The sequence below is a fragment of the Typha angustifolia genome, chromosome 11 (genome assembly GCF_048772165.1).
Source record: "Typha angustifolia cultivar Huaian chromosome 11, ASM4877216v1, whole genome shotgun sequence".
In the NCBI taxonomy this organism is placed as follows: Eukaryota; Viridiplantae; Streptophyta; class Magnoliopsida; order Poales; family Typhaceae; genus Typha; species Typha angustifolia.
The window spans coordinates 5263723-5279413 of record NC_133249.1 but is presented as its reverse complement, the minus strand read 5'-3'; the positions used below and the strand labels follow the sequence as shown (position 1 = coordinate 5279413).

At 38.0% G+C, this 15691-nt stretch overlaps 3 protein-coding genes across 3 annotated transcripts; 1 reads left to right on the top strand and 2 right to left on the bottom strand.

The window, feature by feature from the left end:
* Positions 1-185: 185 nt before the first annotated feature.
* Positions 186-6510, bottom strand: LOC140770183 (DEAD-box ATP-dependent RNA helicase 3, chloroplastic-like). The gene is made up of 10 exons (XM_073111235.1): positions 5914-6510; positions 5201-5334; positions 4693-5107; positions 4377-4475; positions 3496-3720; positions 2637-3014; positions 2193-2336; positions 1934-2029; positions 1579-1841; positions 186-723 (listed from the first exon to the last, which is right to left on the bottom strand). The coding sequence occupies exons 1-10, from the start codon at positions 6352-6354 to the stop codon at positions 654-656; spliced, it is 2265 nt and encodes a 754-aa protein (XP_072967336.1). The 5' UTR covers positions 6355-6510; the 3' UTR covers positions 186-653.
* Positions 6511-8504: 1994 nt separating this feature from the next.
* On the top strand, positions 8505-13357 carry LOC140770160 (uncharacterized). Its single transcript, XM_073111192.1, has 6 exons — positions 8505-9049; positions 10342-10415; positions 11487-11636; positions 11803-12088; positions 12287-12520; positions 12611-13357. Exons 1-6 carry the CDS (start codon positions 8903-8905, stop codon positions 12977-12979), a joined length of 1260 nt encoding a protein of 419 aa, XP_072967293.1. The 5' UTR covers positions 8505-8902; the 3' UTR covers positions 12980-13357.
* A 132-nt stretch (positions 13358-13489) lies between these two features.
* On the bottom strand, positions 13490-14743 carry LOC140769854 (pentatricopeptide repeat-containing protein At1g31790). The gene has a single exon (XM_073110739.1). It carries the CDS (start codon positions 14741-14743, stop codon positions 13490-13492), a length of 1254 nt encoding a protein of 417 aa, XP_072966840.1.
* Between the last annotated feature and the right edge of the window lie 948 nt (positions 14744-15691).

The following is a 15691-nucleotide window of genomic DNA, read 5'->3' as shown; positions in this document are numbered from 1 at the left end:
ACAACATTACAATGCCAGAATCATTATAACAATTCTTGATCATTGCTGTATCAATTATATTCTCAAAATCACAACACTCTTCAATTATATTCTGAGTTCTCGCACATAGCAGACATTCATCTTCGTCCTGCTTTCGCCACTCGTTTAAATGATTTCAACTTCTCAAAAGGTTTTTTCGATACATATTTCCACAGTAGCCAAAACAACACGTAAGCATATATTTAACTCAAAAGATAGAAACTAAGCATGAAAATATTCTGATGGCATTTGCCGATACAACATGGGTAATTGATTTCTATGCAGGTAGTGCAACATTCTACTTATACAAACCTTCAACTACTAAAGCAAAACTAAACATGGAAAGTGAAAAAACTCTTGAAGACCCATGATAAAACTAGTAGATAGAGAACAAAAGCATCTGATTTATCTCCCTTCAGACCTCAAGCCTTTCCCAAGATACTTGCATTCGATGACGCAACAATCTCCAATCCCCTTGTCTGCCAACATAACCTTGAACGAGCGAACTGCACTTCCAAAGAAGCAAGAATCACTTCTTCCTCATCACATAGCTCTTGTCTGATCTCTGGAGAGGCCATTGAGCTTGAGAAAGTAGAGCATCTCCACAATTCAGAATGCTGGGATGTCTCTCCACTCTACTTGTTTGGGCAATCTGATGCTCGGTGCCCGGATCTGCCACAGTTGAAGCAAGCACCTCCAAAGCTTCTGTTACATTATAAGACGCAAATTCAGAAACTTTCAGATAGAACAGTTCAACCATGTTTCTTTCTCTAAAATGACAAAAGTCAAGAGGTGTTAATTTGCTTAAGCAGCATTCAGTCAGATATAGATCTTCAAAAAGATCATCAAGTTCTTTTCGTCACATTAATTAAAAACCATGGAACAATGCATTTCGCAAAATTCAACTACCAAATTCAGTCGCAAGGTTCTTTTGTTCACCTTCGAGAGAAAAGCAACTAAGTCAATTGAGATTTGGTGAAACTTTGTTTTTCTACTAATGAATTCACCATTTTATTCTTTGTCTGATTGCATCTGTTTGATTCAAAAAATGTAGATGGAAAGCTTGAAAACAGAGAAGATGAAAATCACGATCCAAATCATCAACTAACTACAGTGAGAAACTACAGCTTTCACTTGTGATTGATTAAGGATTTTTAGATAAATCGATAGAAGCTTGGGGAAGGAATCAGAAGGTTAATATTTACAATGAAACAATTGAAATTATCACAGTTTAAATTTTGCGAAAATCCAGAAAATATAAGGTGATAACCAGTAAACTTACTGCAGGTTAATAGTAGTAGCCATAACCTATAGGTTCCACTATAATTAAAAAGAAATTAGAAGTACATTTAATAGATAAAATATATGCAATCAAGTTAGAACAAAAACTAGTGTCGCATCTATTTATGCAATTTATCCATATCATAGGCCCCGAGGAAAAGTTCTAGGCTAAAACATTGTTTGGAGTTACATATATTTTTTAAACCACTATATCAATCTTAATATAGCATCACTACCTGATGACAACTTTGGGTTCAGTATAGTCAATATAAAGGTTACCTCTCCCTACTTCCAAAGGAAGATGCCCGGCTAGGTTTTCTACTCCCACTTAGCCAATCATCATCATTAGCTTTTGATGACCTAGACCAACTATTGTCGGTTTTGAAGCTCCTTCCACCACGGCGAAACTTATCATCATTATCGGAGTACTGACCACCCCGGCTTATAGAACCTCTGGAACCACGACCCCTGGAATTTCTGTCCGAATTTGAAAACCGGCCGTAATAGTCAGTAGAAGGAGCATCATCTTGCAATGCAGGCAGCTGCAGACAATAATATAAACAGCAATAATAGAATTAATCACATCAGCAGTACTATTTGCCAATATATCTGAAAATAAAATCTGAAACACTACCTTCGTGATCCTGGATAAGGTATTTCCAGGTGGTAACTGTTTATTCAACAATTCTTTTGCAATTTCCTCTGGCAAATCAAAAACTGCTCCTTGGACCTGAAATAATGGACAATAAAAGGTAATTTTAGAAACCCTCTGGAAGTAGGCAAAATATGAAAAGAGATGGTTCCATAATGTAATTTAAAAGCATACAAACATATGTAAGATCATAAGAGAGGCATCAGCATCAGAACTTTAATATGCTCCGAAAAATACACACCTTTGCATCTGCCAGTAAGTGTATTTTGCCGACTTCATCAGCAGCAGCAGAATAAATATCAGAAAGAAATCCAGTGACAGATCTTACAGAAAAGTAGCCTCGTGAACTTCCTGGTTCACGTTTTAATTGCAGTGTTACCCATCCCTGCACAAGATACATGTACACTGAGAACATCATGTCTAAGTTTTTTACAGGCCACATGGTTCGTGGAAATTGTGTTACACAATTGTCAGTACAGTTTCCAACAATATTGAATCAAATAACATGAAGTCATGAAACTTTATGATTCAGTCTGAAGCAGTTAGCCTCGCCAGTTAGTTCTAGCTCGTATTTAATAAATTAGATCATAGTAAAAATGACTGAGCTTCTTAATTTATCACGTATGCCCATCATTTCCAGAAATTGCATAAAGCCATATGAATTCTTAAGAATATGTGTTTTCACCTGCTCATGACTGATAAGAGAACGTGATGAAGGTGGTTGAGAAAATCCACTCAAATGTGCCAAGGCAGCAGCAAGGGCATTTGTTCCTAACTCTTCTGCCAATCTTTCAGCTGTTGGAAGGAAATATTGTATTGACTCTGGGTGCACACCCTGCAGAGTAGCAACAACTTGCTCTCCAGATGACTCCAATACCTCTTGCATCTGTGGAGGGCTTATGAACTCAAACTTGCATCCAACATCGCGCTCAAGAGATTTAACAGTCCTTCTCTGACTATTAGTGAACATCAAGATTGCATTGCCTACTTTTCCAGCACGTCCTGTACGACCAGACCGATGGACAAAAGTTTCTGGATCATTCGGAAGTTCATAATGAATAATCTGCACGAGAAGATAGCTTTTCAGAACATTTGCTCATATAAAATAGGAAGGGCCATAAGAAAACTCAAAGTGATCTTATTAACACTGAAATAAATGCATACATTCTTATGCATGGGAAAATCAAGTTAGGGATAGTGAAAATTTCAGGATGTTACCTTGCAGTTATTACTTAAGTTGCTGGACTAATTTCATAGGTCCTGGCAATCTTGCAAGTATGAAGTGACTGACTCAGGGACCTGGAACGTTTTTCCTTTTGTTTTGAATTTATATTTTAACTTGTTATGAGGTATGACAGGTTTTTTATGGCAAAAACAGATGAGGTAACAATAGAATAAAGACATATTATTACTTGAAAGAAAGAGAGTGTTGTTATGAGGTACAGCAGGTTTTTTATGGCAGAAACAGATAAGATAACAATAGATCACAAACATATTAATATGCCTATGAAATCTATAAAAACAATGAAATTGCAAGGACCTACCAAATCAACATTAGGTATATCAAGACCACGAGCAGCAACATCAGTTGCAACAAGCACTGTAAACTTTCCCTGGCGAAAGCCATTTAATGTTCTCTCTCGCTGATGTTGAGATATATCACCATGAAGTGCCTCAGATGCTATACTGTTAGATAATGCCATGGATACCTCATCAGCATCTCGTTTTGTCTGGGTGAAAACAATGGTCTTTCCACCCTTTGCATATACCTGGCAAAGAAAAATCATGCTTTAAGACAATTATTTTAATGTTACACAAAACAAGAATAGGAATTGTGAACCATCCCATAAAAAAAAAAGCTTCAGGTCCTTTCTCCTTACTAAGTATCAAACTCGATACATCTTGCCTAAGAACCTCACAAGTTGAATGGACAAATAATGAAATAAAGTAACAGATAATAATTAACAACACATCCTCGTTAAAAGGGTACTAGCAAACACTACAAATTAGAAATTCTGATGGATGTAAACAGAAAAGGCAGGAAAAGATAAGACTGTAATGTACTAAGGGAATAGATCGTAAACTAATTCCCTTAATCTTTTACAAAGAATTAGAAAGGAAAACCAAGTGAGGAAAGAACTACTGACTCTTAGGCTGATGGAGATCCTTATACGCTAAACTTTTAAAAAAATGCAGGCAAATAAGCCAAACCAATTAATGTATCAGCTTCTCAATTGACGAGATAGAATCATGAACTTTTGAAGATATTCGTTAATTTCTTTCTATCAACAAAAAAAAATATATAAGTTGATCATATAGCTTTAGCAGTAGATATATCTATCATCCATATTGGAAGTTTGAAACCATAAGAAAAAGTGGAACTTTCATAATATGATAGAATGTTCATGAGCTACATAACACATACCGTGATTATGTCAGTGAGGATTGTTCGCTTTGAAGTTGCAGTTGTTGGTAAAGCATAAAGTTTAATTCCTTCTGCAAGCTTTTCCTCTTGATTGCCGACCTAAGTGAAACATATGCATGAAACTAATTGAAAAACTTATTTGTGAACTGTAGGGAAAATGTGAACAGTCATACATTTGTTCATAATTATATTATAAGCATATATGTACAAAAGCGTATGTATATATAAGCATAAGAATGAAGCACATAGGCAATTTTATAGCACAAGGGATTGTAAGCGAGATAGAAGCTAAAAGAAGAGAAGGTTTGGAAGATACCAAGTCAATTGTCAGGGGATCCTTTAGGTACTTCCTAGCCAATTTATTCACCCAAGCAGGCATTGTTGCAGAAAAAAGCATACTTTGTCGTCGTGAGGGCAGTTTCTGTAATATTACTTCGACATCCTCCTCAAATCCAACAGCAAGCATCTGATCAGCTTCATCAAGAACCAGAAACTCAACTTCTCCCAATTGAAGACTATTGCTACCAATCAAGTCAATCAGTCGACCAGGAGTTCCCACCACAACATCAACACCACGAGAGAGAGCATTTTGTTGGGTATTATATGAAACCCCTCCATAAACACAAACAGTGCTAAGATATGGTGCTGACTCTTTGATTTCCTTCTCAACTTGCTTCGCTAACTCCCTAGTAGGTGCAAGGACCAACACTCGAGGAAGACGACCTGATCGTCTAAGGTAAATAAAATGAAAATTGATACAAATTAGAAGTGTAAGTGCTTAATGATGCAAAGGAGTGTGTGAATGCTTAGTGAGCAACTGGAACCTCATGCTTTTCCCTTCATTCTCCTCACTAAGTCGTTTAATGATGGGAATTCCAAAGGCCAGTGTCTTCCCAGTTCCCGTCTTTGCTCGTGCAATCAGATCGCGGCCTTCAAGAGCAGGAAGCAACACAGCCCTCTATTGAAAGTACAGAAAGTCATGAGTAACCCTTGCAGGAGCAAGTAAATACCAGATATTCAAAAATATCAAACTATGGGATTATTTAGCATTGTCTGTGTTCATTATTCATATGTCTAAAACTTCACGTATCTAGAAAAACGGAAGCAGAGGCATAAACACATTTGGCTGGAAAGTTTATGCATGGAAACTTACAGGCACAAAGTTGTGCTCCAAATGTTGCTTACTTACTAATAAAAAGGAGTTATCTACTAATTAAAATAATGTTGTTTTACTCATAACCAGCAGAGAGGAAAAGGGAACACTTGGTTGTAAAAGGTGAAACTTTCAGGTACTATAGACACTGAACATTTATTGGAGGAAGAATTCCATCTCCAAACCACTCCCACTCGCCTAAATTCACTCAATTTGCAATAAATGAAGAATTTTTCCCTCCATTTTCTCTTATCATTGCCCGTCACTTTCGTTCCTCACTCCATTTTATTAAAAAAAAAACCACTCTTTTAAAGCACAAAACAACCCTAGCATCTGTAACTCCCATTCTTTGCAACCAAACGACGTTCTCCTTAAGAATTATACCTGAATAGGGAAAAGACTAGTAATCCCACGCTTCTCGAGTGTATCAACGAGCTGTTTCGGCAACCCCAGACTGGCAAGGGCGAGCTCTTCCTCGTCCCCGCCAAAGCTCTCCTCATCCTCCTCCGACTCGAGTTCATACGAATCGCTCTCGTCCTCCTCCTCGTTCTCTTCCTCCTCCTCAATGGATGACTTGGAGAAGACGCCGCCGATGCCCTTGAAGGCCTCCTCGCTGAGGATGGAGTTGGGGGAGGCGACAGCGGAGGCGACGAGCAAACGGAGCTGGGAATTCCTCAGCCTCGACCTCCTCGGAGAGAAGCGGCAGTAGACGAGGCCTAGACCTAGATGAGGCTTCTCGGAGGAGGAAGGAGGAGGGAGAGCTCTTGTAGATAGCTCTAAAGAAGGCGAGAGGAAGAGGGAAGAGACGGCAAGGAGGGACGCCATGGCTTCGAACTCTTTGAGGAGGCGAAGAAGGAGGAGGAAGGAGGAAGAAGGATGAGGAAGGATTCGATAAGGCCGGCTGCTTGTAGGAAATGAATGGCCTTACGAACTTCCACCTCGGTTGTTGCAGAGCCCTTTGTAGATAGGACTCCAGGAGAGAGAGAGGGTTTAAGGAAAAGGTGAAAGAGTGATATATATAATGGCGATAAGGGATTTATCATTTCCCACCCCCTATAATCCAAATATTACATTATTCATTTAGACCCTTGAGATTTTCAAGCAGATACACTGAATAGTGTTTCTGTGATCTAGTAAAAGTATTTGGAGTTGTATAAGAGTTGTATTTATTAAAATAAATAAATAAATAATAAACTGTAGCGAGTCGTATTTGTCTATGATCGAGAGGAAAATGGTTTGGAATCCCTTAGTAGATGTTGGGATTGATATTTACTCCATACAACCTATTCTTTGAGAGGGTTTGTTTAATTATCTAATATATATATAAAAGAGGATTGATATTATAGATCAAATCTGGATTGATTCAGATGTAAGAAAATTATGAGAATTTTTATGATGGTAACCTCATTAATTATGGATCTAATGATTTTAGTTTTACATAAATCGGATGTCAAGATGAAAAGATAAAAATAAAACAGTAAACATAGGTCATAAAGGGATAGATCGAGAAATATTCGATGCTTCGATAGTTGTCGGAGTGTGACAAACGGCGAAGGATGGTGGTGGACGGCTGTAAAGTATGATGGCTGGTGAAGAAATATAGTGTCCAAGGTTTGAAAGCTTAAAAGAATTCTATGGTTACGATCTACTCTAAAAAAGATAAAAACAATATAACAACTACAGTAAAAAATAACTTAATTCAATTTTCATTCCATGATTATTATATCAATCTTATTTATAAGAGTAGAAATCTTAGCAGATTGGATCCAAATTATTCAATTTATTTAAAATTTAAAATAATAAGATTAAATTAACTAACTCATTTGACTTAATTCGACTTAACTCATATGATCGGATTGTAACAATTGTTTTTTTTAAATCAAAAGTATAATAATGTTTGAGCTCATAATCTATTAAAGATATAAAACTAGAAAAAACATAAAGTAGAATCCTAAATCAATAAAAGAAATATTGTAGAAAAATATTATTGGATTCTTTTGGAAGCTATGTATATTCAACTACCGTGATTGCAACCAGAGTGAATGTGATCATAATTATTGAATGCGGGCAAACAATATGTTTGATGCACATCTGATAATACACTCAACTAATTCGGAATAAATTTGGTTCACACATAATCTCAATCCATCTATATTTTTGAGCCACTTTGCTCGATGATAATGAGTCAATTTTGAGCCGAAATTTTGATCTCGTTGAACACAATAAGATAGTATTAAATAAGCGAGTTCATCTCAAACAAAATTTGGAAAGGGGAACATGAGTTGTTCACCACAAAATAAGCTAAGATTACACATAATCTATCTAAGAAAAAGAAAAGAAAAATAAAATAAAATTTATATGAGTTCATTAAAAGGTAATTCTTATACTACCTTGCTAATCAAAGTTTGGATGATTTTCTTTTCCATATATATTTTTAATGAACAGTTGACATATCTGATCATGCAGACATGATTTGTAAACAACCTTGCCATCTCTAGTATGGAATTTGAAAAGGTGGCAATTATTTTTCAAAAGAAAAAGAAAGAGAACATAGTTTCCTTCTTAGATCTGCTGCAATAATCATTTAAATGCCAAGTCAACCCTTTGGTGATATTTTAGACCATCAAAAGTATCTACCATATCCACAACCAAAAGAGTACAGATTTGTTGTTTCCCAATTCAGGTACATAATTAGTATTCAATTACCCATTAAATTGGGCATCACACAAATAATTTGGGGTGTTTGGACTTGTTGACACCCAAAGATGCCAGAATCTTAGATACCAAACTGTAAAGATTACCATTTCAAATTCTATATTTCTAATAGTTAATAACTTAATATTAGTGAATGTCAACCAAAAACATGTTAATGAGAGGCTAATTATTCAATTTTTTTTTCTACATTTTAGAATTAATGGATACCATTAATACTAACTATTAAGTTGTTTCTCATTAAGGGGTTCCTTTCTTTCTTAAGTCTGGTTGGTTCCAAGGAGAGCCCTTTCCAATTCTAGTCGTTCCTCCTCAACCAAGACGACATTTTTCGTCGACCAACTCATCCAAATCCAACGCGCTCACTCTCCTCCAAAGCCGCCATTCCCTTCTCCCTCGCACGCAATCACTGTTTACTCCTCTCCTCTCCTCTCCCCAAATCGCGATTTTGATCTCGTAACCAATCCCCAATCGGCCAAATCCACCCCCCCTTCCTACTTTAAAGTCCCGATCTCGGCTGTTAGCGAGGCGATTAGGGTTTGCTTCTCTTCTTCTCAATTCCATGGGTCGTGCCAAGTCAAAGGCGAGGAGGAGGAGTTAGAAGGGCGATACTTTTGTTACTTACTTGAATTGTATTGTTTGTTGTTTGTGATCGATCTCGATGGCGCCTATTATTTATGTGGCCATCGCGTTCCCGTGCTCTGTTGGGGCGATAGTGGTGGCGCTGCTCCATATCTACAGGCATCTTTTGAATTACACGGAGCCCACGTACCAGCGGTTCATTGTTCGGATCATCTTCATGATTCCGGTATTGCTGCTATAATTTTTCTTGACTTTGCTGACAAAAATGTGATTTTGAATCTTGAAACAATCTGATTCTTGTGGAAATAGGGGGCCAGGAATGAAGTTAGCGGATGCTAATATATTTGTGTTATTTAGGTTCTTGGAACTGCAAACAATTTTGACATCATAGGAAATTTTATACTATAGCAAACAATTTTACAAGTATAGTAGACAATTTTATATTTTTATTTTTTTGTCATAATCTATGTCAATATTATCACCACGAGCACTTGAGAAATTTACTTAACTCACTACAAGTGGATTTGGAGCAGGGCAGGGTTGTGAGAGGACATCTAAGTCATAGCCTTACGGTCGTTACAAAAGAAATTATTTCCATGGCTTGACACATGAGACCCTTGGATTTAAGGGCATGTCTTACTGTCACACTAAGAGATACCCTCTTCATCGCATCTAGAGTTCATGGAAGTTGTAAATAACTTTGGCATCATTGTAAAGTATACTTCTTGTGGAGTAAAGGGATGTTTAATAGTAAATAATGGTCTATTTACATAAATGAAAGTCAGCAGTAAAGTAATAACATAAGTAATGTCATACCCATCTCTCTGAAATAAGATTTCATGAAACAGCTAGATAATTTTGGTTAGCAGGTGACCCACTGTTACTGTACAGCGAATTCTACATGAAAAGAACAAATGTTCATAAACTTTAACAATGTGTCATCTTTGCAAATGGAAGAAGCTCTGTAGTAAATGGAACACATAGAATTGTAAACAAGTCCGTAAACAATTATTGGGGTCTGTTTTGAAGATACTGAATGAGGCAATAGGTGAACTTATTAGAAAAACTAAGCAAGAAGCAGACTTGTCAAATTAGTATTTTTAGGCATTAGTGCACATTGTCTGCACTATCCTTGCTCTTTTGTGATTACATGTGTGATTCACATGGCAAAACCTACCATGAAGTAGTCTTGATCTGGCAATTAGCAACACAGATCAATCCCTGGTGTATCACCTTGTATATGTTCATTAGAAATGTTGCAATCCTTTTTGTGACTAGGAACTAAGAAGCATTAGAAGTTTGGAATTCAAGTAGAGTCTGAAAATGAAGAGAACTAAGTTAATTTGGACATATATTGTAAAATCTTATGATTAGTGTTCAATAAAGGTAAACTATCAACAAGCATTTGGTTGACATAAATGATGGGGAAAATTTTTTTGTTCATGATTTTTTTAAATTTATTTTTAAGCATGTTTTGCTTCATAGTTTCTTTTCAATCATATTATATTCTTTTGGCAGGTCTATGCAGTGATGTCTTTTTTATCACTTGTCCTACGTGGCAGCTCAATTTACTTCAATTCAATTCGGGAAGTGTAAGTTTATTGATCAATTAAGCTCATGTTGGTAATTTATTCCTGGTTTTGGGTAATGAGTATGCATATGGTATAATTTTCATATGTTCTTTATACTTCTGTTCAACCCGTAGGTAGAACATTACTAAAGCAAGAGTATGGATGTGTTGCAGCAAAGGTGATGCACTGATAGTCTGTGATGTTGATCAACCATGTTTCTTCTATCATAGTAGTATCTAAGTGGGCAATAGAATTGAATCCTCCCCTTCCATTAGAACAAGCATGCAATGAAGGAAGCTGTTCCAATTTGGAGTATGTACCCCCATTACTGGATAAGCTTTATGTGTAATTCAAAATCGCAATTCCAAAGGGCATGATGGAAAGGCTTATCCTCACAGTGACAGACTGCCCATTTTGTCACCTTGCAACAGAAGAACCAACATGACCATCTTTAGCTCGCTAAATTGGAGTTCTAGTGATTACTTTTATGCCCCCTCTAGCCCCTGAGGTGATGTCTTCATTGAGACCTCTCCCACACCTAATAGTTGGGAAACAATATCTGTCTGGGGAATGCCTATTGAAGCTTTAGCTGAAAATAAGAGTCAAACGATAACTTTTGTGACTAAGTATTAACACCATGCCATTTCTTCAGGGTTTTGATGCTCATCTGCTTTTCTTTAGGTATACATGCTGATGGTTGTAATCACGATAACTATTTGAATGCGGTAATTTGATAAAATGTGGCTATTTCTCCTGTATTTCTCTCTCTGAAAATGGGTCAATATTATCATTACTGAATATCTTATTTCAGTCTACTGTAATAACTAGTATATTTTCTTTCAATTCTATTAAGACCAACAATTTGAGAATGTTCCTTTCCACTCCTTTGTCCTGAGGGAAATGTTCTGCAAAATAACACGTTAACCTATATCTTTTTTCCGTTTTTTTAAGCATATTTTTCTTGGTATCTAATATTGGCGGTATACATGCAATTGTGTTTATAGTAAAGCATTAATAGTGGAAGAATTGAAGAAGTCTTGAACTCTTCCAAAATATTTCATGGAAATTGTTTTGATGTTTTACTTCTTCCAGCTACGACGCTTGGGTAATCTATAATTTCCTTTCTCTCTGCTTGGCATGGGTGGGAGGCCCAGGTGCTGTGGTGCTAAGTTTGAGTGGTCGAGTTCTTAAGCCTTCTTGGCTATTGATGACATGCTGTTTTCCATCTATTCCTCTTGATGGGTATGTAAATACTTCAGAAAACCTACTTGATATGTCATTATGTTGTTAGCGGCGATATTACATGTCAGATTATCTCATGTGAGAAAATTTGCTGAAGCACTTGCTCTCTATAAATTCCATGATGTTTACACATTCTGAACCAGCGAACCTGTTTGTCATTGAGCAGGCGTTTCATTCGGAGGTGCAAGCAAGGCTGTTTGCAATTTGTGATACTTAAGCCTATTTTGGTTGTGATTACCTTTATACTCTATTCAAAAGGAAAATATGAAGATGGAAACTTTAGTGTGAACCAGTCCTATCTTTATATCACAATCATCTATACTCTCTCATACACGATGGCACTATATGCTCTAGCCTTGTTCTATATGGCATGCAGAGATCTGCTTCGGCCATTCAATCCAGTTCCAAAGTTCATTATGATCAAATCAGTTGTTTTTCTTACGTACTGGCAGGTATCCATCTACCTTCTCTCTTTTTTCTGGCATATTTTTGAAGATTTCTGTCATCTGCTTCATGCACAATTGTTCCACTTAGTAGTTTAGCTTTCAGGGTGTGTGGTTAGCAAGTGAAACTACTTTTAACTTGGAAAATAAACTTCATCGGTATTGCTTTATTCTTATGCTGAGGATTGAAACCTTTCTATTCTGTAGGGTGTTCTGGTTTTTCTTGCTGCCAAGTCTAAATTGATAAAGAATGCTGAAGATGCTGCTGATTTTCAGAACTTCGTGTTGTGCATTGAGATGCTTGCAGCTGCTGTTGGTCACTTGTATGCCTTCCCTTACAAGGAATATGCAGGTGCTAAAATTGGTGCGTCAGGTGGTTTCAGGGAAAGTCTTCTACACGCTTTGAAATTCAATGATTTCTACCATGACACAGTTCATCAGGTGAGCATTGCAGTATGCTGTTATGTTGACCTAATATGACTAGTAATTCACTGTCTTTTGCATAGTCTGACAAGTTTTATTGTGATACAGTTTGCCCCTACTTATCATGATTATGTGCTTTACAATAACAATGAGGGTGATGATGGAGCAAGAAAGTATCGAGCCCGCACTTTTGTGCCAACTGGGCAGGAGATGGATACTGTGAGGAGGAACAAACAAATGTATGCTGGCAGGGTTGATGACATAAAATTGTCAAATGTCTCCACATCCAGTTCCAACAGTCCTGAGACGTCAACTAGTTTCCCGAACAATGCAGATCTGGAAGCTATTAAGTCTTCTTTGCTTAAGGAAAGTGCTGTTACTTCTGCACGGCCATATGATCTCTCAGCACTGATTGACACAGATTTGTCACATTACCCAGCTAAGGTTCCTTCTGTTGATGATTCAAGCAAACACTGATCTTTTATACTAGTGATTTCGTTGGTGAAATGAAGATCTGATGAAAAGCTAAGCTGGGATGTATTGTATTCCTGTTGATCTCTGATGAACTTATCTAGAAACCATGTCAATATGTTTGCCAATATGATTGTTTGAGAGATCAAGAATCACACACTCGTGTATATCTGTATCGATTCAGTTCGCTCATCGGTCCGAATTAATGAAGTGACTTTCTCTTTGTAGCATAACATTTCCTATGGAAAGGAGGCTTGTTCCTTTCATTCATTATTTGCTGCCAACTGCATATACTTTTATTGTCATATGAAGAGAAACAAAGTGGCTGTTGCTTGGTGCAGCTAACTGTATAAATGATATGTTCACAGATAACTTTACCTTAAACGTTACTGTCATGACTTAAAATTGTTGCAATTTAAACTTTGTACAGTACTTGTTCAAGTTTTTCCTTTTTTTCTTTTGCTATTAGTTTGCCTGTACAACTGTACAATGTTGGTAAAATTTTGTCAGTTCAACTCACACAGCACAAGCCATCTTAACTTCATCAATCATCGATTCTGGAGGATGTATTCCAGTAGCCTTCATCTCATACAGCACATCCACAGCCTCCTCTAAGCATCCACTGCGAGTATATCCAGTGAGCAACGCATTCCAGCATACAGTATCTCGCAGCTCTCTGATCAACTCGAACGATCTCCTTGCCTCCATGGATAACCCATATTTGGAGTACATATGAACCAGACTGCTCCCCACAAACTGATTCGAGTCCATCCCAAGCTTGACGGCATCGGCGTGGACTTGCCTACCTGTCTGGCCGCCGTCTCCCACTCCGGCACAAGCCATGAGAATGCTCGAGACCGCAAAGCAGCTCCTCTTACCTGATCTCGCCATTTCCCTGAAGACAACGATAGCCTCGTCGAACCGGCCTTCTCTGCAATACCCCGTGATCATGCATGTCCAAGCGTTCTGTGAAGAAAGTGACATTCTATCAAACAATTGTTGGGCCATGTCCTGGCGGCCAACCATGCCGTAGAATTGCATCAGTGAGCTTCCAACGTCGCCAGAAACAGCTGCATCCATCCCAAACGCCTTCACGAGGAGCCCGTGAAGTTGTTCGCCTGATCGCAGCTCTCGCGCCCGAGCACATGACTGGAGAATTGCGATGGTCGTATCCAAATTCAGAACCCCGTCCAACTCTGCACGCATTTCGACAAACAGCTGCATTGCTTCGCCGCAGCAAGCGGAACATGCGGCAATCACGGTGGCCCACGAGATCTCGTCTCTATCAGGCATTTCGTCGAACAGTTTTCGCGCGTCCTGGGACGCACCGCATGCCGCGTACATAAGCAACAGGCGGTTGGCGAGGAGAAGGCCAGGAAGGCTGCGACGAGATTCCGCGATGTGGGCGTGAATCTTGACACCTTCGGCAGCATCCTCGGATTGTGTGCACTCCTTGATGAGGGAGATGTAGAGCTCTTCGTCGACGGGGACTCGAAGGGCGTCCATGAGAAGAAGGACGTCGCTGGGGTTGTTGTTCTGCTCCTCCTCCTCCTCCTCCTCCTCGTCGAAGTAATCTCTTCTGCGTAAGTTGGGGGTCGAGGTTGTGGTGGTGGTGGGAATGATAAGATGGACGTGTGTGTCCTTTGAAGAGGAGGAAGGGAGTTGGGGGCGTCGGAGAAGAACTGGTAGGGATTGGACTGACGGTTCCGGTCGTCTTCTCGGATGCCTCCATCTCGTCGGTGTGTGCGTCGTCGTTGCTGCGGTGGCCATGTTGCTGAGTTACTCTCTCACAAGTCACAAGAGATGCTTTTGCTTCATCTCATATTTGTTGCTATCCATGGATGTATGAGAATTAATAATAAAACACGAGACCTAAATGCTTCACTTGGTTCTTATCAGGGCTAAAACGTTAATTTTAGCCTTAATTATGCCTCTCTCTCTCTCTCTCTCTCTCTCTCTCTCTCTCTCTCTCTCTCTTCTCTCTCTCTCTTTACCATTATTGTAGTATAGTAGATTAATTTTAGTCCACGTCGATGCCGCATAGGCTTGCCGAGTAAAATCGCTATTTGAGATAATAATGTTTGTTTAATTAAAATTGCTAACTCGATGAATGATTTTTAGTACCTTCAGCATATTATTAGTATACAAATCACTCGTCCATTTGACCGATTTATATAACACTTACTAAGAATAGCTCACAAAAAAAGCAAATATATTAACTAAAATTATTATTTAAGACATCAACTTTTGTAAGGTATACATATTATCATAAGTGGTTTTCATGTGGACTAAGAGTCTAAGACTCAACTAGTTAAAGTAAAAATGTTTGACCTTGGATAGATACATTGTATAACAGTCAAAAACTCCTTCAAATAGTACTAGTAGTTCGCAGCCATTTAGAAGTTCCTGATACCACCTTAGAATTTCAAAATAGAACAATCCACCTTTAAATTTGTGAATGCATACGAAAAGTATCACAAGAAAGAGATACTTCCCAATATTTCAGATTACCTTCTAAGTGATAATACGATTGATATCTTGCAAAGGATATTTATGTACAGCGATTGGGTTCTCAAAGGAGAATATGATATATTGAAATGTGCAAGGAGAAATGTGATATCTGAAAGCACACTTTACTGAGTTCATCTTAATATCTTATTTCAAAGAAGGGAAACCAAACAAGCAAAGGCAATAGGAACACTACCACGTTAATTTAGA